Raw genomic sequence first — 23,498 nt, forward strand, 5'->3', positions numbered from 1 at the left:
CTCAGCAGAGTTCTGGCTGCTCTTGGGCTGTAGCATTGGATAGAGGCTGAACTGGGGCTCTTCTACCTCTGTCACCTCTAGATGCCACCTGTGGCATATATGCCACTCTCACTAGCCTCAGTCTCTCCAGCCATGTCCCCAGGATGCTTTGTTATCTGTTTATGCTCCAGCCCCCTGCCTTCCTTTTTTTTAAGTTTATTTTATTTTGAGAGAGAGAGAAAGCACGAGCAGGGGAGGGGCAAAGAGAGAGTGAGAGAGAATCCCAAGCAGGCTCTGTGCCATCAGCAAAGAGCCTGATGTAGGACTTGAACTCACAAACCGTGAGATCACAACCTGAGCCAAAACCAAGAGTTGGGTGCTTAACCGACTGAGCCACCCAGGTGGCCCCCTCTGCCTCCCTTCATCTGTAAAGGGCTATCTTCTTTTCAAACTTTGCCTCTTCCCCCACACCTTCTGCCTCTAACAGTCCCTTTCTCCCACTTCCCTTTCTTCTCATCTTTTAAAGCCTGAATTTCTGAAAAAAATCTTTTTTTATATATCATCTTGGTTTTCAAGCTGTCTTCTAGCTTTTTTCCTAATATTAACTTCATTTTGTTTGCCCTTAACATATCTTCCTTAGTCCCGCTTCTTCCCTGCATTTGCCCCCAGCATCCCTTCCATCTTCCATCCTCCTCCACAGGGCCTGCCCATACATACTGACCTGAACTTCACTGCCCCTGGCTTATTAACTTGAACTTGGAATGGGAGCTCTATAAGAGGCACAGAAAACTTGTGGAGTTCATTTCCTAGAGCAGCACTGACTCCATCAATTGGGACCAGACCTGGGTCTAGCTGGACTACTTCCAGAAAACCCTCAGATGCCTCTTGGTCATAAGCATTATCATCCTTGATTTCTAGATGAAAAAATAACAGAGGCTCCAAGGGGTGTAGGGACCTGCTCAAGGTGAATGGAAAAGCCAGGATTCCAACCTTGTGTTCTTTCCACTACAACATAAATCAATGCAAATACTGCCATTTTGATCACTTCTCTAGATGATTTCTCAAATTCCCAGTGCTATATGGTTAATGTGAGATGATTTGCTTAGTTCATTAGGAGTTATCCCAAGAGCTCTTTAGAAGGATGCCCCAGTATTGACAGCATCTTCTGTCATTTCCTAATGGTAGAGTTTATTGCTTGTCTCTCCAGTTTCCTTTTGGATATGAGTGTATTCATCATGGGAACAGTTTAATAAAGTGACAGCAATCCAATTAAAATGAAGAATTTATTTATTGCTTAAAGAACACAGGCCAGAAAACTTTAACAATACAGCTGAAAAAACAAACCCACTCAGGGTTTTTAAGGGAGTCTTCACAGGCATCACAGGCATCTGATTTTTCCTAACCTTTTCTGATGGGAGTTAGGATAAAGAGGCTCAGAATAAGGATAACAACTCAGAATTTCATCTCTGTCCTAACTATTCTCTTAGCTGTCAAATAATAACCAGACACAATCCCTAAAAACACAACAGAACAAAGATAGCAGCAGCAAGAAATCATCCCTGAGCAGGAAAGCAGCCCCTATTACCTTAACAAAGACAGGACACAAGCTGGTGTTAACTGCTGGGAGATAGGCACTTAATTCACTGTGAGAGGTCCTAGCCTTTGGTAGAAATGATTTGTTCCATGTTTTAGGAAATATTTAAAATTAATAGAAGAAGGGAACTGAAAACATACACAAACCAGCTAGCTGTATGGCCTTCAGGCTAGACTGTCTTTGGGAAGCATGGCTGAATCATTTGATGGCACCAACAGAGCAGAGGCAATGTAAGCAATTATCAAGTTGATAAAGAGAAGGGAAGTTCTATATTGAGTTGGGATTTTAGGTCTACTACTTTTTTATATTCTGTCCCTTTCTACACAGCTATAAATTTCAAATGTGACTAGCATAAAAAGTTTCAGATCAACAAATAATAAATGACTTCGCATACGGCAATGAAAGGGACAGAAACACGTACAATTTCATCCAGTCTTCAGTCTGGATAGTAAATCCAAGGTTCATGTGCCAGGCTGAAGGTTCTCTTACTTCTCCAAAATAGATTTCAATTGTTCCCGGAGGAAAATGAGCTGTAGGGAGAGGCAGAAAAATATGAAAAATTGCTCTGAAATCTTAGGTTCTGTTACTTGATCTAGGATTTACTTGTATGAACCAAAAAGAACCACTGTAATTTGTATTTTATATGGTTATATGAGTCTTGCAATGTTCCAAAGAACAGTGCCACAGTCAAGAATGCATGCACAACACTGCATGACGTTGTCTTTTACTGTGCCAAACTTCTAAAAAGAAGCCTTCAAATTGAATATGCTTCAAAATTAAATATGCTTCTGATAAGACTTTGCATTTCTGTGAAGAGTGTACAGAGGGATCACTGTAGCCACATTTGAAGAGTGAGAAAATAAAGCAATTGGGATAGGCTTTTGTCCCACTGAACACATTGGATCTTAAACGAAGTCTTAGCTGCTGCTTCTTACCATGTTATGATACACTTGGAAACTGAACCAAAGACCTGACCAATATTTATTTATTTACCTATTTATCTATTTATCTATCTCTCTCTCTCTTTCTTTATTTATTTTACTTGGAATGGCAAAGTGACCAAAAACATTGAGAGGTATACTGTCTTTGGGACAGAGATTGGTTTTGAGTATTATTCAATTTAGGTCACTCCATACCAGTGTAGATTTTCATTCTGCGAAAGAAAGGAATGGAGCATTAGAAAGTGATCCTATGCTGCACATCACCTACCAAATTACGAGAATTGCTTCTACAGTAATTTAGAGGCTACACTCTGGTGCTGACATGATTACAACCACTGATTGCTCCAGTTCTTTCCCTTTTGTGGGCTCTCTTTCTCACCACCCCCTAAAGGAAGGTTTTTCCCCAGGTTTGGACTTCTTGCTAAACAGTCAACCTGGCTAACTCATCTATCCCCACAGCTTCAATGATCATTTCTCTGCATGAGCCACTCTCCAATCTCCCATTTTCTAAAGTGCTTCTAACTCAACGTGCTTCCAAGTTATCTCATCATCTTCTCCATCCGCGCCCCCAACAATTCCCTTCCTGTTGTCTTCTGTTAGTGGCACACCGTTTTCCAGTTACTCGGGCTTTGGACTCCTCTTTGTTCTCCTTTTGAGCCCATGAATCCAATCAATTGTTAAGCTCTGATTCCTTCCATCACTTGCATCTTCCTCTAGTATCTCTCCACTCAACAATTTCTCCTACATACTGCTGGCAGAGACATCTTCCTGAGTCACTCCCCAGGTGAAAAAGTTTTGGTGGCTCATTATGCCCTAAACAAAAAATTTCAACTCTAGGCTGTCATCACCATCTCTGAGCCACTATGCATGCTACTTTCTATACAGAATGCCCTCTTTTCCTTATTTCCTCATTAAAACCCCACTCTACCTTTTGAGGCTCCAGCCAAACATCATTTCTCTATGAACCAGCCACACATCATTTCTCTATGAAGTCATCCCTAGTCTCTATGGACAAAAGTGAGACTTCATTCCTTTAAATTCCTGTCCCTCTCATGGGTCTCTTCCCACCTGGAGGCAGAGACTGGGTTGTAAGCATTTTGTAGCTCCCTACTACAGAACCTAGCTTCAAGTAGGCTATAAATGAACTAATAACGTAAAGGAATGTGAGTGGATAAAGTTCACAGCTACATTTCCATGTTGAAAATAGCACTCCCCAATACTATTTACATGGATGAAAACAAAGATGTTTGGTGTGTGCTAAAGCAATTTGGTGTTAATTGTTCACATGGTTGTTTATGAGCAGTACTTGGTTAAGTGATTTGCTGAGTGGAAGGGAATATATAGAATTCCCCTGGCTTTGCTTGTATGTGTAACGGGGATGGGGGTTGGTGTCTCTATCTTAAGAGCCCCATGCTAAGCCCATCATCATATGGCCCCCAGTTCCTTTACAATTATTACCCTCAATTTTATAGGACTTTATAGGACTACCTGACCCTCACTTATCCTACAGTACCTTCTTTTCAGTCTTCTCACTCTCTTGTGGCTTGAAATAATACAGCTGTTCAAGTCAGAAATCTGGCATGCATCCTTAACACTTCCTTCAACACCCAGTAACTGGCCCAACTCCCATCCATTCTACCTTTAAAATATATTCTCTCATATATGAGTGTTTGTAGCAGCATTATTCATGATGGCTAAAAGGTGGGAACAATCCAAATGTCCATCAATGGATGAATGGATAAACAAAACGTGGTGTGTGTGTATGCTTACACACATGGAATATTAGAATATTATTCACCCACAAAATGGAGTAAACTACTGATACATGCCACAACATGGATTAACTCTGAAAACATTATACTAAGTGAAAGAAGCCAGATACAAAAGACCACACATTATATATGTCCTTTTAGATAAAATAAGCAGAATAGGCAAAGTAGATGAGAAGGTACATTAGTGGTTGCCTTGGTCCGGCAAGTGGTAGAAATTCAGAAGAAATGGGGAATGACTGGTATTGAATACAGGTTTCTTTTTGGGTGATGAAAATGTTCTAAAACTGATTGTGGTGATGGTGGTGCAATTCTGTGAAAATACTAAAACCATACAATTTAAATGTATGGTACGTGAATTATATCTCAACAAAGTGGTTATAAAAACATTTTTATTGCAGTTAATATATATATATTCTTTCCATAGCCACTGCCACCACCTTAGTTCAGGTTGTCATTTTCTCTTATTAGACTACCACACAGCCTCCTAACTGGCCTCCCTGATTCTAGTCTTGCCCCCCCTATAATCCATTCTCCAGATAAGAATCAGAGTGGTCTTTAAAAAGTTTAAATTAAATGTGACTCTCTCCAGCTTAAAACTCTTCAAGGGTTTCCCACTGCACTTAAGACTAAAACCCATCCTCCTTATCATGGCCTGCAAGGGACCATACACTATGGCCTCTGCCTACTTCTACAACCTTATGTTAAGTCATGCTCTTCCTTGCTTTATATAGCCCAGAGGTCCTCAAAAAGGCCAGGTTCTTTCCCCCATGGGGGACCTGTCATATGCTCCACCCAAGAGGCTCTCCATTCCCTCTTCGCTCAGATTGACTCTTTAGGTCTAAGCTTAAGTATCACCTCCTCAGAAAGGCCCATCGTTTTAATTTAATTCCATTTAATTCAGAACTCCTTTTATTCAAATAGCACCACTGATGTTTTTTCCTCCTTCAAAGCACTTTTTTTTTTGCCATTTGCACTTCTCCATTTGTATGTTAATTTGTTCACTGTCAATCTTCCATCTAGACATCTCCATGAGGACAAGTACTCTGTCTTATTCAACACGGTATGTACATCTTGTACTTTTCACTTAATAGGCATTCAGTATCTGCTGAATGAGTGAATTTTCACAAAAACCTTGTTACAACCTGCTATCCTCATTTAGAAGATTTGGTCACTACTGATCCTGTGAAAGGAACAGCTAGAAATGACTTTGGGGGTGGGGTTGGGGATTCTTTGTATCAAATGTTTTCTGGTTGATTTGAAAACACTTCTCACCTGCTCATTTTTTTCTTTTTCCTGTAACTTAAGCTGCTCCAGCACAGACTGTAAATGACTCTGGAAAACAAATTGTATAAATGATGAATGCTGAGTCTCAAAGGAAAAGAGAACCAAGTGAGACAAAGAGTTTGGCAAATAATTTGATAAGCAAACTGTCAGTCATAACAAAAGAGCACTCTTTTTAAAGGATTCAGAGCATAAAAACTGCATCCCCTAAGTACAGAGCTATCTGATTTGATTTTATAAACCTACACACGATATTTTTTTCTTGCCTTAAAATAAATGGTTGGAATGCCTTCATGTTACCTTTTTCTAGTTTAGCACAAATCCTTTGACTGTGGTGAACTATTAAAAAAGCTGACTTGGAATTTGGTGCTGACTCATTCATTTCCCTGCACTAGGGCAGAATATTATTATTCCTAACTAGTCCTCCATGCAACATCAACACAACTGTATCTTTCAAAGTGTGTCCACATCTATTATCTCACTTGGTTAATGTAAAGGACAATATTCTAAATAGGTACAGTTCTATGTTGAGTTACTACATTTTGATGACTACGGCTCTCCAGAAAATAAAATCTGGCAAGGAATTTTCCAGATGCTTCAGAATTTCCCTCACTATAAAAAAGGATGCAAACATGGCCTAAACATACACTTTCCTTTTGTTGAAATATATGTTAATAAAAATCAAGCAAGATATTTATTCTTGTTCAGGCATGCATCATAACATTTAAAAATGAACTTCGTTGGGGCGCCTGGGTGGCGCAGTCGGTTAAGCGTCCGACTTCAGCCAGGTCACGATCTCGCGGTCCGGGAGTTCGAGCCCCGCGTCAGGCTCTGGGCTGATGGCTCGGAGCCTGGAGCCTGTTTCCGATTCTGTGTCTCCCTCTCTCTCTGCTCCTCCCCCGTTCATGCTCTGTCTCTCTCTGTCCCAAAAATAAATAAACGTTGAAAAAATAAAAAAAAAAATGAACTTGGTTAATTTTCTTTCACTTCAATGAATACATTTTGGTACAAACAACTATTTGATTGAATCAAGACATGATTCAATCTATGTCTTACCACTAGTTACTTAACCTCTTTGAATTTCAATTCCTTATCTATAAGATTAGTGACAGTACCTGTATTTCAGGAAGGATGAAATGAGGATGAAATGAGATGATACATGTAAAATACTTAGCTCTTTTTGTGCCTTTCACATAACAGATGCTCAGTATTGGTAATCATTATCTCAAGTCTCCTTGTCTCTTCTCAAAAATTCTTGTATGAGATGATCAAAATTACTCAGATAAAAGGAAATAGGGCTATATCTTCTTAGGGGTTTCTAAGAGGTTGTTTTAGGTCAAAAAATGAGTAAGAATGCTGCACAGGGATGATACGAGTTAGAAACACAAAGATGGGATTTTGAAAGTAGGATATCAAGGTATCTTTATCCCAGCCAACAAGAATTTACCTTGAGTATCAGGTTTTCCACTTTCTTTAAGAGATCCCTCTGTCTTTGTGCTTTGCGTTGAATCTCTTGGAGCTTTTTCTCCATGTAATGAATCTGCTTCTGAATATCCATGACTAACAGAGACAGACAGAAATTTTAACTAAACATGGCCCAAACTAGTGGACCAAAATCAAAGTCAACCAAAACTCCACTCCACATCTCAACCGTAACTTCTCAAACTTAGCCTTGCATCTAACACATGTTTAAAGTCAATCTTCAGCGATGCCACCCACTCTGTCCCACCTCTTTGGTTTTTCCTCCATAACTTACCTGCTGAACTGGCTCCTTCCTTTGCCTCATACTGGCCAGATGCAAAGAACTTGGCCTGTAGCTCCCTTTCCAGATCCTCTTCATAATAATCTTTCTCAACTTCATCCTCATCGTAGTCATCTTCTTCATCATCTTCTTCATCCTCTTCATCATCCTCATCCTCTTCCTCATCCTCATCATCACTGTTGCTACTAGAATCACTGAACATCTCCCGAAACATATCATATTCTATTGGTTTCAAGCAAGAGGAAGGTGAATCTATCTGAATCTTTTCAAATGACTCTCACTCAAGCTGCAGTTATCTTCCTTCCCTCAAATTCACTGGTCAACCAATGAATTTTATAAATAATTTTCTCACAGGAAGATCCTTCCCTTCCTAAGGCAATGGCAGGAAATGCAAAACACTAACATTCATTCATGTATTCAGTGATCAAGACATTTAGAGTATTTAAGGGCCCATAGGAATTTAGGATACCAGGGACTGATGGGAGATTAGAACACCAGTCTAAAACCCCTGAAGCACTGAAGGAAGAGGAAAGAAAGGCCAAGGCATCCTTTTTCTGTGATTGGCCTGTGAGTCTCTGGAGAATGGTCTTTTGCACGGTCAACACTTGCCTTCTCTGAAGCTCTTGTTTTGTCTTTATTAACATACCTGATGAGAAATGACCCTGCTTATAGCCACTTATTCCTGGGGACATTGCAAAGCCTGGGATAGAGCCTTGACTTTCTATTTCTTTGGTTTCATCTTCAGCAATGACTTCCCATCCTGAAAGGAGGGGTGGTGGTCAAGGAACAAGCAGAAAGAAAGGAGAAGACACAGTTGAAAGGGAAGAGGTTCTCTGAGTGAAAGTGCTATTTAATTTGGTCCAACTTCAGGCCATCTGTATCTGGATTCCTAGTATGAAGAAGTACCTCCTATTGGATTACACAAGTAAATACATTTCTATTGTGTGAATTTACTATTCTTAGCTAGGAAGTAACATTTCTGTAACAAAAATCTGAAGTTCTACACACCAAAATTAGTACACAAATACCAGAAGTGAGGGCTTGTCAGCAAGTACATATGGGGCGGAACAGGCTACAAGGAAAATATTTAGTATAAAAGGATACGAGCACTGAGAGCTTCAGCATCTGAACACAGTAGTCTTTTCACTTCCTTTTCCACATCAGGAGATTCAATGTATTGAACCAAAGCAGGGGAAGGGGGGATATCAGTAATGTCATTTAACACCCCGTGTTTTTCAGGAATGCCCTGCTCCTACATACAAATGAATTCAAATAATTAGGTCTCTTTAATATCCATCCAAATCAATTTCTACTTTAAGTAATGCTATTTATGAAGAAATCTTTGACCAGGCTCTAGGTTTCTGTATGGTAAGCTTATTTTTTTCCCCATTCAAACAAATTAACTTGAGACATTTAATCTTTTAGATCTGCAACTCTGTGTTAAAGACTTCTCTCAGAAGCACAACCCTTAGGCCTCAGTTATTAATTATTGGCCCTGACCCAAACTGCCAAACAACTACAATTCTTTACTTGTTATTTAAAAGTAATTTGGCTTAAAGATCCAAATTCCCAAAGTTCACTTCTCCACATCTTTATTATTAAAGATTTTCCTATAAAAACTGGGTCTTAGCTACATGTTCTCCCTTAAATCCAATTTTAGACAATTATCTCCAGAGCAACCAATTCGTCATGCTACAAATAGAAATTAGAACTTTGAGGGGGGAATAAGCAATTGCAAACAACTGCTGGTAAAAGTGAATACTGGCTTCCAAAAAATGGCTCTTAAAATAAGTATCAGAGAAAAAAGCAGATTAGAATTCGAAGTCACTGGCCAAATTCTATCTTTTCCTCTAGGAGTTATCAGGCATTAAACAATGAATCCATTTTTAAGTGAACCAATTTAGTGTACCTGTATGGCAGTGGCAGTTAGAGAGGAGAAGGAAGGCCAAAAAGTAACCTTTTTGATTTCTTTGATTTGCCTTAAAGTAATGAGCTATGAAATAGGGGCGCCTGGGTGGCGCAGTCGGTTAAGCGTCCGACTTCAGCCAGGTCACGATCTCGCGGTCCGTGAGTTCGAGCCCCGCGTCGGGCTCTGGGCTGATGGCTCAGAGCCTGGAGCCTGTTTCCGATTCTGTGTCTCCCTCTCTCTCTGCCCCTCCCCCGTTCATGCTCTGTCTCTCTCTGTCCCAAAAATAAATAAACATTGAAAAAAAAAAAAGTAATGAGCTATGAAATAAAACACACTAAGGGTAAACAATAAAGTTATATAATGATAGCTCTACCTCAGGAAAGCTGATTTCTTCAATTTGTTTGAAATCAGTGAGCTATGAAATAAAACACAATAAACAATGAAGTTATTATTACAACTGTTCTACTTCACTAAAGCTTAAAGGATTCTAAAATTATTCTTAATTTAGTTTTACATTTAGTAGGCACTCAATAAGTACTGTTGACTGACAGTATAAAAGCCAAGGCAACTGTGTTCATGGAGTGAAAGATTCAACATAGTAAAGCTGTCAATTATCCCCAAATTGATATATAGGTTCAATGCAATTCCTACCAAAATTCCAACAAGGTTTTTATAGACATAGAAAATTTGTTCTAAACTTCAAACTTACAAAAAAAATTATATGGAAAGGTACAGGCTCTAGAATGACTAAAACAATCTTGACAAAAATAAAATGAGAACAGTCTTCCTCATTTCAACATTTATTATATAGCTACACTGTGATATCAGTAGAAGGATCAACACACAGATTAATGGAACAGAATAGGGAACCCTGAAACAGACACACACAAAAATGCCCAGCTGATTTTGACAAGGTGCAAAAAACAGTACAATGGAGGAAGGAGAGTCTTTTTAATAAATGGTGCTGGGGCAACTGGATATGCAAAGGCAAAAAAAAAAAAAACCTTGAACTAAACACCACATTTTTTACAAAAATTAGCTCAAAAATGGATTTCAGGTCTATATGTAAAATGTAAAACTTTTAGAAAAAAATAAGAGAAAATCTTCAGGATCTGGGCTAGGCAAAGAGTTCTTAAACTTGACACAAAGGAAAGATCCTTAAAAGGAAATATCTATAGGGGCACCTAGGTGGCCAAATATGGAAGGAGCCCAAGTGTTAATCGATGAATGAATGGATAGAGAAGATATGGTAGGGGTAGCTGGGTGGGTCAGTCAGTTAAGTGACTGGCTCTTGATTTCAGCTGAGGTCATGATCTCATGGTTCGTGGGTTTGAGTCCCACATTGGGCTTTGCGCTGACGGTGCAGAGCTTGGGATTCTCTGTCTCCCTCGCTCTCTGCCCCTCCCCCACTAACTTTCTATCTCTCTCTCCTAAAATAAATATTAAAAAAAGGAAAAATCTGTAAGTTGGACTTAAACACAAAACCTTTGCTCTTTGAAAGATCCTGTGGAGAAGAGGAAAAGACAAGCTACAGACTAGGAGAAAATATTTGCAAATTTCTACATATCTGACAAAAGATTAATATTTGGAATATTAAAAGAACTCTTAAAACTGAACAATAAATAAATCCACTTAGGAAACAGGCAAAGGGCATGAACAGACACTTCACTGAAGTGGATATATGGATGGCAAAATAAAAAAAAAAAAACACATGAGATGTTCAACATCATTAGCTATCAGGGAAATGCAAATTAATACCACAACAAGGTTACTACACATCTATCAGATGGCTAAAATAAAAAAGAGTGACAAACACCTAATTCTGGTGGGGACTTAGAGTAAGTGGATCACAGGTACAGTCTACTGGGAAGATATCATGTTATAGCCACTTTGCAAACAGTATGGTAGTTTCTCATAAAATTGAACATTCAAGTACCATATGACCCAGAAATAGCACCCCTGCACATTTATCCCAAAGAAATGAATACTTATGTTGACACAAAAACCTGCATGTAGCTTTATTTATAATGGTAAAAAACTGAAAACAATCCAGACGTCCTTCAGTGGGTGAACAGTTAAACAAGCTGGGGTATGTGCATACCCTGGAATACTACTCAGCAATAACAGGAATGAAGTACTGATACATGCAACAACTTGCATGGATCTTAAGGGAATTATGGTTAGTGGGGGAAAAAAGCCAGCATTAAATGTTACACATTGTATGAGTCCATTTATATGACATTCTCAAACTGACAACACTACAGAGATGGAGAACATACTAGTGTTGGCCAGGGGTTAGAGACCGAGGGGTGGGGTAGGAGGGAGGTAAATGTGACTATAAAAGGTCAAGATGAGGGATCCTTGTGGTAATAAAACTGCACAGTATTTTGACTGTGTAGATGGATACATGAACATACATATGGGAAAAAACTGCATAGAACTACATGCACACATACACACACACAAGTATAAGTAAAACTGGAGAAATTTGAGTAAGATTGGTGAATTGTGATAATGTCAATTTCCTGTTTGTGATATTGTACTATAGTTTTGCAAAAAATTACAATGGGGAAAACTGGATAAAGGGTACATAGCATCTCTCTTTTATTTCTTACAACTGCATGTGAGCCTACAATTATTTCAAAATAAAAAGTTAATTATAGGGGCGCCTGGGTGGCTCAGTTGGTTAAGCATCTGATTCTTGGTATCAGCTCAGGTCATGATCTCATGGGGTTTGTGAAATTGGGTCCCGAGTAGGGCTCTGTGCTGACAGTGTGGAGCCTGCTTGGGATTCTCTCTCTCTCTCTCTCTCTCTGCCCAACCCCTCCCCAGCATACACACATGTGCTCCCTCTCTCTCTCAAAATACGAAAACATTTTTTTAAAAAGTTAATTAAAAAAAGCAGACAAGCTACAATATTCCTGTAGCTTGCCCCAGATTCTACAAATTGGAGGTAAGGCTAGGAATAGAACCACAATTTCCAAGTCTCAGGTTCTAGATGGGTTCACTTTAAAACTAGATTTTGCAGGGCACCTGGGTGGAAGCCTCCAACTCTTGGTTTCGGCTCAGGTCATGATCTCATGGTTTCGTGGATTCGAGCCCCACACTGGGCTCTGTGCTGGCAATGTGGAGTCTGGTTGGGATTCTCTCTCTCTCCCTTTCTCTCTGTCCCTACCCGATTCATAACGTCTCTGTCTCTCTCAAAATACATAAATAAACTTTAAAACTAGATTTTGCAATTGAAAGCAAAGCATTAGCAGAAGTTTCAAATTCATGACACATCCAGATCCCTAAATGATAAGGTCTGTTTCTGTTCACTATATACTCCCAACTGCTACCGCACAGTGCCTGGCATTTAGCTCATAATTGATGTTTACTGAACATATAAATGAGTGAACAAATTAATCCCCAAGTAAATCCTCTTCCAATCCACCCAGTAGACACAGAAATAGCATGCAACTAACCTTTTTTGTTGTTTTGCGGAACCTTTTCTTTCTGACATTCTTAAGTGGTGGAGTAACTAAAATAAATTCAACATGGTGAAATGTATATATGACTGTTGGTAGTCACATATCTATCTGAATTTGACAAAGAGAAAGCCACTGGCTAACGACATGACCTGTTCCTTTAAGAGTGTCTGGATGTCTAATGAACCAAACACCTAAGTGTGGTAACAGGTCCCTGGCTCACAAGTAATTAGGATTCAGTAGATTAAATGTAGTCAGCCAAAGTGAGCAAGGGGCTGGTGACTTACTGCCATGCTTCCAGACATATTTTTTCTCTCTCTCTTTTTCATTTTTCATGACTGCGTTAAGGTCAGTAGAGGTAACTGATTCTTCCGGAGAAGAGTGGAGATCATCATCAGCAGTGCACACAAGCATCTACATTTAACAAAGATGAAGAAGTTGACTATGGTCACGAATCCTGGATTAGAAATGAATCATGATCATTTTTACTACCAGAAATCCTGGAGCATAGTAAGCAGTAAGGAGAATAGTACTTGGCATTTCCAGAAAGCCAAGTATTACATATACATGCATATTAATTCTGTCTCTCTTTCTCTGTCGGTCTCTGCAACACTGTATATGGATTCTAGATTTTGTTTTTATTTGTTTGTTTTTAGCTCAAGTACTTACCACTTCAGAGGGAATATGTTAAGAACAAATATATCTTAGTATTTTGATTTAGAAGGCAAACAAGAAATCAACAGTTGAGATGATGAAAAAAACAAATATAAATCTCCAGAATTAACAGCATCTTGCTTTAGCAGAAAGTTCAGAAGAAGATCCCAGATCCTCATTTTTTTTTCAGATGACAATCATCATAAATGGCACACCTGAACCTTTTTTTATATAAAAGCTATCTGGATAAAAGTCAAAAGTTATGGATCAAATACCAAACCAGAACATGACACTGTATTCCTGTGCAATTGAGCTGTGAATTAGAAATGATAAGCAGCCATTCACCAAGTGGAAAGGACAACTGAAAGAAAGAGAAAAGTAGGGAGAAAGGGATTCCTCGAAGGATGTAAGAACTAGTAGATTAAGAAAACTCATCCATACCTGAGAAATATCTGCTGTCTTATAAAAAGTTTTTTTATCAAGAGTTTTCAGGCTTCCGATAATGCAAGGCAAATCAACCAGCTTAGCAGTTAGTGAGACATCTTCTACATCAACAACTGCATGACGTCCATCAGCTGAAGAGAGGCAGGAAAAATTAAATCCAACATCTTCCCAATGTACTCTTAAGCATTCTGGGGTTTAAGTGACGAAGACTTAAGTGGGACAGGCCAGTCTTTCAGCAAAACCTACTATTTCTCATAACGCTAGAATTGTGTATGTAATTGGTAACTTCCCAGTGAAAAGAAGGCAGGGTATATGGAGCTCTTTTTTCTCAGTTTACTCTACTGGATCAAAAGTAGCTAAGTCTCTTTGTAATCATTGTGAACTAAATGTGGATGAAGTGGCGAATGTTTCATTCTCATCCTGAAAGGCAAACTCCATTCTTTCAACCCCATTCATTTTGACCCCATTAGAAGCACTCAGTTATGTCATTGTACATGGGTATTTTCAAAGGGTCAAGTGAAGGAAGGGGTGATCCCAGAAAGGTGCTAGTATATCTGAAGTTATAATCTCTAGTTAGCTTCACCAAGATATAAGATTCTACACAATATCCATACACTGTAGGAATATATATATTCATATACTGACAACTCTAAATCCTGCCCAGATGTCTCTAGCTTTTGCTCGTCCCTTAACACAAGAGGATTCAAGTACAATCTTCTAATATTAAGTGAAAAAATAAAAATGCAGAAATATGCTGGACATGGTGCTTTAATTCTTTCAATTAACTTGAAAGATGTAGGGGATTTAAATGTTGGTATCATGAATAAAAATTCTGTCTGTAAAGAAACAAGGAGAAACAATTATTATTAGTTATCTTTGGCATTAATGTTGGGGCACTGCAAGGAGAGTTTCACTCCTCTTTTTGAACTTTTATATTTAAATTTTCTTTTTCCTTTTTGATCAAACTGGTTAGTGGTTTATCAATTTTGTTGATTCTTTCAAAGAACCAGCTTCTGGTTTCATTTATCTGTTCTGGGTTTGTTTGTTTGTTTGTTTGTTTGTTTTGGTTTCGATAGCATTAATTTCTGCTCTAATCTTTATTATTTCCTGTCTTCTTCTGGTTATATTTAAATTTTCTAACCATGAACTTGTATTACCTTTTTTAAAATGTCAATAAGGGCTACCTGAGTGATGGGATTATAAGCCATTTTAAATTTTCTTCTTTATACACTTCTCTGTATTTAAAAATCCTAATAAATATTATTCAAAAGGGAGAAAGATATGTCACTTTTATAAAAAAAAAGTACAGGACATTCATTTATCATTACCCTGGACAGTCAGAAATCACAAAGTTTGTATGTAAGAGACAAACAGAAGTATACAAATCTCACCGTTGACCTCCCGCCAATTCTTCCTTATACACAGTACAATAATTACCTCAAATTACATAATTTCTACTTCCTTTCCTCAAAAAGAAGATATGAGAGTCACTTAAGCCTCTCTTAGGGTCTTCAAGGCAGAGACCATATTCTGCTTTTTGTCTCATCCTTAGTATCTAGTATAGTGTCTGGCACATAGCAATCCCTTAATAAATTAACTGTTCAATGTATGGTAGACGGGTATTTACTACTTACAAGATAAGTCAATTTTTAGTTTATCCTTCATGGCAACACTTCCAGAATGTACCATCTTCCTGACAGTAAATGCATGTTCCTAAAAAGGAGGTAGATTGAAAAATCAGAAGGATGAATTGTCTACTTGGCAGCTAATAGATGTGTTACAGTCCTCCCTTAAATAAAACCTTAAATCTCCCAAGTGTTAGGAACAGTGTCATGTACCATGACATATGGTGCGCTAAGTCAAGTTAGGATGAGGCTGACTCTAATCTCATTGTTGGTTTTTAGTAGCTACAGTTAATGCCTTCTTCAAGCCCTACATTCCTGCCTCTTACTGCTGCCCTTCAGTTGTAGTTGCTAAGTAAAGGCTTAGCTGCAGTTTACTGGGTATATAATTAGCCCTAATTGGGGAAATATCTTTCTGAAGGCCGTCCTTAATACAACATTCTTAGACTAAATACTACTTGAATGCAGGTATCAATGGGGGAAGAGACCCTAACACAATGTTCAGATGAGCTTCAACAGCCTTGCATGGTGATGAATTTGAGGAAATAGTGACAGTCCCTTTCACTGCCCCTTTTGAGGTACAGAAAGGATTTAAAAGGAGTCTTATCATGGCTGTTCAGTGAACAGGCTGTTAGCACCTCCGGTAAGTCACTGGATCCCTCACTGTCACAGCCCTTTGCTAGGAAATCAACCCACATGATAGGTGGCATGTACAGGATGAAAGAATTCTGCTAAAAGAGTACACACTAGAATAGGACTGTTTAATAAAACGTGATTCCTGGGAAACAAATGTTCTTAATTTTTATAGCCTACCTTAAATAGAAATGCTACAGAATCCAAGCAGAGCTAATACATATGCACTGAAGATATGTGGTCTGAGATACAAGGGTTTCTTACCAGTGGGAGACGCAATATAAACTGGTTCTCAAGTTCCTGAGGAGGTTCATCCTGGCTTTTACTCATCTCTGGTTTTTGAGTTCATGAAAGCAAACACAAAATAGCAAGTGACCAAAAACACATCTTGCCCCTCTGCTGACCACTTCTGGTAGTACTGGTTACATTACACAAGATCTTGCCCACAACCCTCACTGAAACGATGTGTGTACAGCTCTGAAGTACCTTACTTGACATAACTTGATTATTTCTAAAAGTCACTCGATCTCCCTTCCAATATATGTAGACTTTCCAAGGATAGCCCAAATTACATGATAACAAAAGAAGTAAAGTTGTTATGGAACATGATTCAGTCTTTTTTTTTTTAATTTTTTAACATTTATTTATTTTTGAGAGACAGAGAGAGACAGAGCATGAGCAGGTGAGGGGCAGAGAGAGAGGGAGACACAGAATCCGAAGCAAGCTCCAGGTTCCAAGCTATCAGCACAGAGTCCGATGTAGGGCTCAAACTCACAGGCCATGAGATCATGACCCGAGCTGAAGTTGGACGTTTAACTGACTGAGCCACCCAGGCACCCCTAGTCTTCTTAATGATATTGCTAGACTCTAAGGTAAAGGACTACAATTCATCAGCGCTATGATGGCTACCGAAGCAAACTACATACCTCTGCAGGGAAGAGTGCCAAAGTCCAGAATCAACCAAAACCACTGGCACAAGTGTTCTATGATGATTTGAAGGAAAAAAGAGCTTAATTTTTAATATTTCATTCACCTTAATGGATTGGTATGAATTAAGCCCATGGGAGAGCAGGCAGGTTCTATGACTCTAAAGTCAGCATCAACAATTCTGAACTATTTTGTTTAAAAGTTAGGAGTCCAGTTCTTACGGCGAGGCTATCTATATGAGTACACTTAGGTTCATGGAATGGGCACTTTCTTGAAGGGGTGATACGATAGATCATAAAATCCAATTTAATTTATTCATTATTAACATTCACTGTGTACATTCTATATGGCAGGCACTTCATTGAGTGCATTAGGTCTATTATTTTATTTAATCCGCACAACTACCACTTACTTGAAATACCCCTAAGAAGTTATTTAAAGGAATTCTAAGATGGATCCCTTTATTTAAAAAAAAAAAAAAAAAAAAAACCTTCTGGAGGCACGTGGGTGGCTCAGTCGGTTAAGCAGCCAACTTCAGCTCAGGTCCTGATCTCGCGGTCCGTGAGTTCGAGCCCCGCGTCGGGCTCTGTGCTGACAGCTCAGAGCCTGGAGCCTGTTTTGGATTCTGTGTCTCCCTCTCTCTGACCCTCCCCTGTTCATGCTCTGTCTCTCCCTGTCTCAAAAATAAATAAAACGTTAAAAAATTTTTTAATTTAAAAAATTAAAAAAAAAACCTTCTGTAAAGTGAATAATCCCATCCAAGTTGATTTTTATTTTTAATCTTATTTTCCAGCTATTTGGGAAAAATCTGTAGTGGCTTGCACGTTGCGTTTTAGGGCTCACACTTCTGAGGAAATTTTTTCTCAAAAGGTAGAAAGAAAGCAATATACATATATAAAAATAGACAAGATCTTCCTATGTTCTAAGGACATTATGCTACATACCAAGTTATAAAATCTTGTATTTTTAATTAGATTAAAATCTCCAGTTAACCACAGCTCCCTAATACTCTGTAAACCATTTGAATCTCACTTAAAAGAATTGCAACCCTTTTTAAAAACACATAAAAGTGAGTCTGAGACCCTATTATGGTGAAATCATTCACCAGTCGTTTAGTATGACTTCAGAAACCACCAGAAAGGCATAGAAAGCAAGAGAGGTCAGCAGCAGAAAAGGAGACACCCAGGATGAGAGGAGAGAGATTGATTATTTGTGATAGTCATTTATTTTCTTCCTGCTTCATACAGATACACACACACACACACACACACACACACACACACACAGATACACACACACATACACACACAGATACAAAATCTAAATGTGAACATAGCAAAAATTTAATTAAAATAAAGTAAATTAAATAAAAACCTTGGGGCTGGGCACATTGCCTAACAGAACAGACAGTTGCAAACACAAGGTTGGGAGCAGAAATGCAGATTATTTGAAGAACTAGCTGCTAAGCAAGATTTTATCAGATCAGAAATAACTTTTAGATTTTTCAGAACTAAGACTAGGGTATTTTGTTCATTTCAATGCCTTACTGGCAACTCCTCTCAATATAAAGGAAAGAATGTAAGAATTGAAACTATTTCAGAGCAGGTGGACAACCCCAGTTGAAATGAGTCTTAGTTATTTTTAAAATTTGTTACTTTCATCTACCCAATGAACCGGTTGTATTGTATTTATTTTTTTTAAAGGCATCCATTTTTTTTCAGACAAGCACTCTTTAATAAGTAATTAAACTAAACAGGACCACTCTCCACCCCCAGCTCCATCTTGTTTCAGCGGAATCAGGATTGGAATTAGAATTATAGCTAGCTGGAGGGTGCCTAACAGCATGCTCCAGGCAGCACAAGTCAGCACAAGTCTAAATTGGTATTTTCTCAAGTTCATAGCCACTGGCTGCAATATGAGGCAATGACCACTTCATCCTTATCCCAGGAGCGCTAAGCTTCCAAGGAAGAGTCCAGCTCCTAGGCTTTGATCCAATTTCCCTGGAAAACCTCCAGTGGGACCAAGGGGCCCCGAGCCTTCGCGCCTCGCCGTCCAGGCGGGCTGGATAAGGAAGTCCGGTGCGCGGGAGCTGGGCGCTGACCCGCCCGGGAGCCCTCTGACCTCCCGACTCACCCGCTCCTCCGTTGATTTACGCCAGGACCGGAAAGGCTGCGCAGACACTGTTCCCCGGAGTGGGGGTGGGGGACGGGTTCCGGAGGGGGCGTGAGTGGGCTCCCGGGCGGCGGGCGTGGAGGCGGGCTGCGGGCCGACGGCGTGGCGACAGGTAGGAGCCGCGCGCGCCGCCCCTCGCCGCCTAGCCACGCCTCCGCGACCTGGACCCCGACCCGACCGGCGTTTGGCCTCGAAGCAGCGGCCAGTTTACCGCGTGCCGAGCTGGAAGGTTTGAAAGGCGCTGAGCGCAGCGCAGTGTGGGGGTGGGGGTGGGGGTGGGGGAACCTTGCCGAGCATAGTTTCAAAACCAATTCCTTTTACAGGGGGGCGACCTTCAGGGAGGCCGCGGGAGTGTTACCGGTGCGCAGTGATATTTGTAAAAGGGGTGGCACATTCAGTTGCTCTTCGAATCCGTTAAGTTGGCCAGATTTGTCCCTTAGCGAGACGACCTCGCCTGGTGACAAACAGGCCGCCACGCAAAACCATTAAATAACTACAATCCGCGCCCAAACTACTCTTACATAATTAGCCTTTCCCTGTTCCTCAAGAGAGTCACTAGAGTACATCTTTTGGACAGGGACATACGTGACACCGATTATTTCTCCTGAAGGGAGTCTCAGTCCAAAGAGACTTCTAGTAGTTCACTTCCCCCAAAGAATTCTCTTAACTTGTGAGGGGAAAAAAAAATTTAACACCACTTACCTGTCCCTTCCAGTAACTTTTCCTCAGGAGTTTTGGCAGCAATGTCGGTGCCGCCATCGACATCGGCTTGGGTGCCATCGGCAGAAGTTTGGGTGCCTTCATTGGTGGCAGTTTCGGCCCCCAGGTTGCCAAAGTATTCAGCTCCGCTGTCTTCAGGAATTTGGGGATCTTGTGAGCCCGTTACTTCTGATGTGGAAGCTGTTGGTGTTGAATCACTTTTGAAAGAATTGGGAGGCTCCTCCTCACTGTACTCCATGGTCGACCCGTGGAGATTGTAAAATGGCTTCCCGTTCAGTCATGTGACCTTGGAGGTTCCAGAACTTTCATAAAATGATGTCAAAGGTATCCTCCTTAAAGACATAGGGATAATATTAGAGACATTAGGGGTCCCGGTTAGAGATGGTAGCTGTGAAATCTCTACTTCCTAATATGCATCTAAACTGAATTGTAAGGGACAAATATGTTTGGAAGACTATTGTACAATAATTTCTTCTGGATACAAGATTTTTTTTAAAAAAATCATATCCGTGAAGCTGAATTATTGGAGTTTCAGACCTAGACAAAACTGTTTTGATCCCTTTTGGAATCCATCTGCTGATCTTTACATTAAGGGTTGAAATACAAAATTGACCAATGAAACTCATTTTTTCATGTAGTGTAGTATGTTCTTAAAGGCATTTATATAAAAAAAAATAATTCTTTAATAACTCAAAGGAAAACTTCCATTTTCAGTAACTGAAATAGCTGAGTAATTATTTTTTGAATCATACAGACCATGTGAATTAATTAACTTTCCTTGTGATGGCTGCTAGGAAGCTCAGAACCTATTTTGCAACCCAAATCTACCAACTGTGAACTTTATTGGCATATGCTGTTCTTTCTGTTATATTAAATAACGATATTCTCTCCCAATTCCCTATTTTTATCTTGTAACACTGAAACCTGCTTCAAAACATTCTTTATTTTTTATTTATTTCTTTTTGAAACTAATCTCTACACCTAACATGGGGCTTGAACTCACAACCTGGGGGTCAAGAGTCACACGTCCTACAGACTCAGCCAGCCAAGGCACCCCTCTTTTTCTTAAAAAGAGAATCAGAAGAGCACCTGACTGGCTCAGTCGGTAGATAATGCACCTCTTGATCTTGGGGGTTGTGAGTTTGAGCCCCACATCTGAGTGTAGAAATTACTTTAAAAATATTAAAATAGTGAGATATAAATAATAAATAAAAATAGTACTCTGACAGAAGTGTCACAGCGAGCATCCCTGTAGGTAGAGTAAGGGAATATAGTAACTGTTCAGGTATAAATTTGATCTTCCAACAAATGTTACTTGAGAATCTCATGTGCCAGACTTGATTTTAAATATTTATTACATGTTGAAAATACGGTAAGAGTTTTGTGGAAGGAGGCAAAAATTACCCGTAAGATACAAGCATACATATATGTAATTTTTTCCTTTATTGCCACATTTCCAGCCCCTTCTTAAGGAAGAATCAGATGAAATGTGCAAGAAGGAAAAGGACATGAAAATTGTGGTTTCTCTTCCTGGGAAAAGGGTGATCCAACAAGTAGCACTGATGTACAGATAATCTGTCATATACATACTATCATATTGTCAAATACATACAGACTATATTTCTGGGCTCTGTTCTGCCTTGTTGCTGTCTTTCCAAAAAGTTCTTCTGGACCCCATCCCCTCCCCTAACTGTGGCTCCGATCAATTTCATTTTATAGCAAATATGCAGTTGCATGTATTCCTTCAACAGAAATGTATGGAGTTATGTGCTGGAAACCATTCTAAGGTTAATAATAGCTAACATTCATTGAGCACTTATTTAGATGCTAAGCTCTTTGTTAAGTGCTTTGTATGTATTATTTAACCCTCACAATTGCCCTGTGAGTTTGGTGTGACTGTGATCCTGGGTTTTTTCCAGATAAGTAAACTGAGATTTGAAAAAGTTAATTAACTTGACCCATGTCACACATGTAGTAAATGGCAAAGCCAATACATAATTTAAGCCCAGGTCCCTTCACTCTAACTGTGTCTTTGTTTACATAGACTTCCCCTACACAATTAGATGTACAGTAATTCCCCATTTTCTGTTCCTCCTAGCTCCTGGTAACTTCTATTCCATTTTCTGTTTCTATGAATTTGCCTATTCTAGGTACATCATATAAGTAGAATCATATAGCATTCATCCTTTTGTATCTGGCTTCATTCACTTTGCTCATACTGTGAGTTGGGAAGTATTTTCTCCTCATATGTTTTAGAATAGTTTGAGAAATGTAGGCAGTAATATGTTTAATGTTTGATAGCATTAATCAGTAAGGCCATCTCATTAAGTTTTTCTTTGTTGGGAAGTTTTTGATGCTGACTTAATCTCCTTATTGGTAATAGATCTGTTGAGATTTTCTATTTCTTTATAATTCATTTTCAGTATTTGTGTGTTTCTAGGAATTTTCCCATTTCATCTAGGTTGTCCAACTTGCTGATGTACAATTGTTAATAGTATTCTCTTATAATCCTTTTTATTTCTGTAAAATTGACAGTGATGTCCCTGATCTCTTTTCTGGTGTTATTAATTTAAGTCTTCTCTCTTTTTGTTTTAGTCTAGCTAAAGGTTTCTCAATTTCGTTGATATTTTCAAAGAATCTACTCTTGGTTTTATTGATTTTCTCTATTTTTATTCTCTATTTTATTGATTTCTGCTCTAATCTCTATTATTTCCTTCCTTCTGTTGGCTTTAGGTTTAGTTTGTTTTATTTTTCTTGTTTCTTATAGCAAAAAGTAAGGTTGTTGATTTAAGATGCCTCTTATTTTTTTAATTTTTTAATGTTTATTTATTTTTGAGAGAGAGTGAGCGGGCAAGGGGCAGAGAGAAGGGGAGACACAAACACCAGAGCAGGCTCCAGGCTCCAAGCTGTCAGCATGGAGCCTGACGTGGGGCTTGAACTCACGAACTGTGAGATCATGACCTAAGCAAAGTCAGATGCTTAACTGACTGAGACACCCAGGTGCCCCATTCTCTTATTTTTAAATGTAAGTGTTTATAGCTACAACTTTCCCTGTTAGCACTGCTTCTGCTCCATCCCAGAAGTTTTCTTATGTTGTGTTTTCACTTTCATTGTTCTCAAGTAATTTTCTAACTTTCCTTATGATTTCTTCTTTGGCCCAATAGTTATTTATTCTGCCAATCTTTCTGCCTTTTTGATTGAAGAATTCAACCATTTGCATTTAAAATAATTTCTATTAAGGAAGGCCTCTGACATTTTGCTGTTTATTTTCTACATGTCTTACAGTTTCGTTGTCCCTGATTTCCCTTTGTGTTTAGTTGATTTTTGTGGTGACAGGTTTTGGTTCCCTTCTCATTTCTTTTTGCTTATATTCTATAGATATTTTCTCGGTGGTTACCACAGGTAACATGTTACTATGGATGTTACATATAACATCCTAAAATTATAAAAAATCTCATTTTAATTGATACCAACTTGACTTTAACTGTGTAAAAAATGCTACTTTATTTATAACTCTGTTCTCCCCTTTAATGTTATTAATGTCACATATTACACCTTTATACATTATGTGTTCAATAACATAGATTTATAATAATTATTATGTGTTTCTTTTTTAAATAT

General features: G+C 38.9%; 1 protein-coding gene across 2 annotated transcripts; it reads right to left on the minus strand.

Moving 5' to 3' along the window:
- Positions 1–1,248: 1,248 nt before the first annotated feature.
- Positions 1,249–20,279, minus strand: TAF7L (TATA-box binding protein associated factor 7 like). Of its 2 annotated transcripts, none has more exons than XM_045470857.1 (13): positions 19,860–20,279; positions 16,323–16,390; positions 15,438–15,516; positions 13,801–13,934; positions 12,993–13,119; positions 12,703–12,758; positions 9,612–9,653; positions 8,434–8,581; positions 7,976–8,089; positions 7,324–7,551; positions 7,015–7,127; positions 5,559–5,618; positions 1,249–2,103 (listed from the first exon to the last, which is right to left on the minus strand). In XM_045470857.1, exons 1-13 carry the CDS (start codon positions 20,113–20,115, stop codon positions 2,059–2,061), a joined length of 1,470 nt encoding a protein of 489 aa, XP_045326813.1. In that variant the 5' UTR covers positions 20,116–20,279; the 3' UTR covers positions 1,249–2,058. The 2 variants fall into 2 exon arrangements, with proteins under 2 accessions (XP_045326813.1, XP_045326814.1); XM_045470858.1 differs by lacking the exon at positions 19,860–20,279 and adding an exon at positions 19,119–19,258.
- Between the last annotated feature and the right edge of the window lie 3,219 nt (positions 20,280–23,498).

The sequence above is a fragment of the Leopardus geoffroyi genome, chromosome X, assembly GCF_018350155.1.
Source record: "Leopardus geoffroyi isolate Oge1 chromosome X, O.geoffroyi_Oge1_pat1.0, whole genome shotgun sequence".
NCBI classification, from domain to species: Eukaryota; Metazoa; Chordata; class Mammalia; order Carnivora; family Felidae; genus Leopardus; species Leopardus geoffroyi.

Excerpts from the sequence above, each read along its gene's own strand:
- TAF7L (XM_045470857.1), bottom strand. The coding sequence starts at position 20,115 with ATGGAGTACAGTGAGGAGGAGCCTCCCAATTCTTTCAAAAGTGATTCA. Across the intron at positions 7,552-7,975 it reads GCAGGGTCATTTCTCATCAG|AATATGATATGTTTCGGGAG; the intron begins GTATGTTAATAA and ends TGAAACCAATAG. Across the intron at positions 2,104-5,558 it reads AAAAAGAAAAAAATGAGCAG|CTCATTTTCCTCCGGGAACA; the intron begins GTGAGAAGTGTT and ends CTCTCCCTACAG.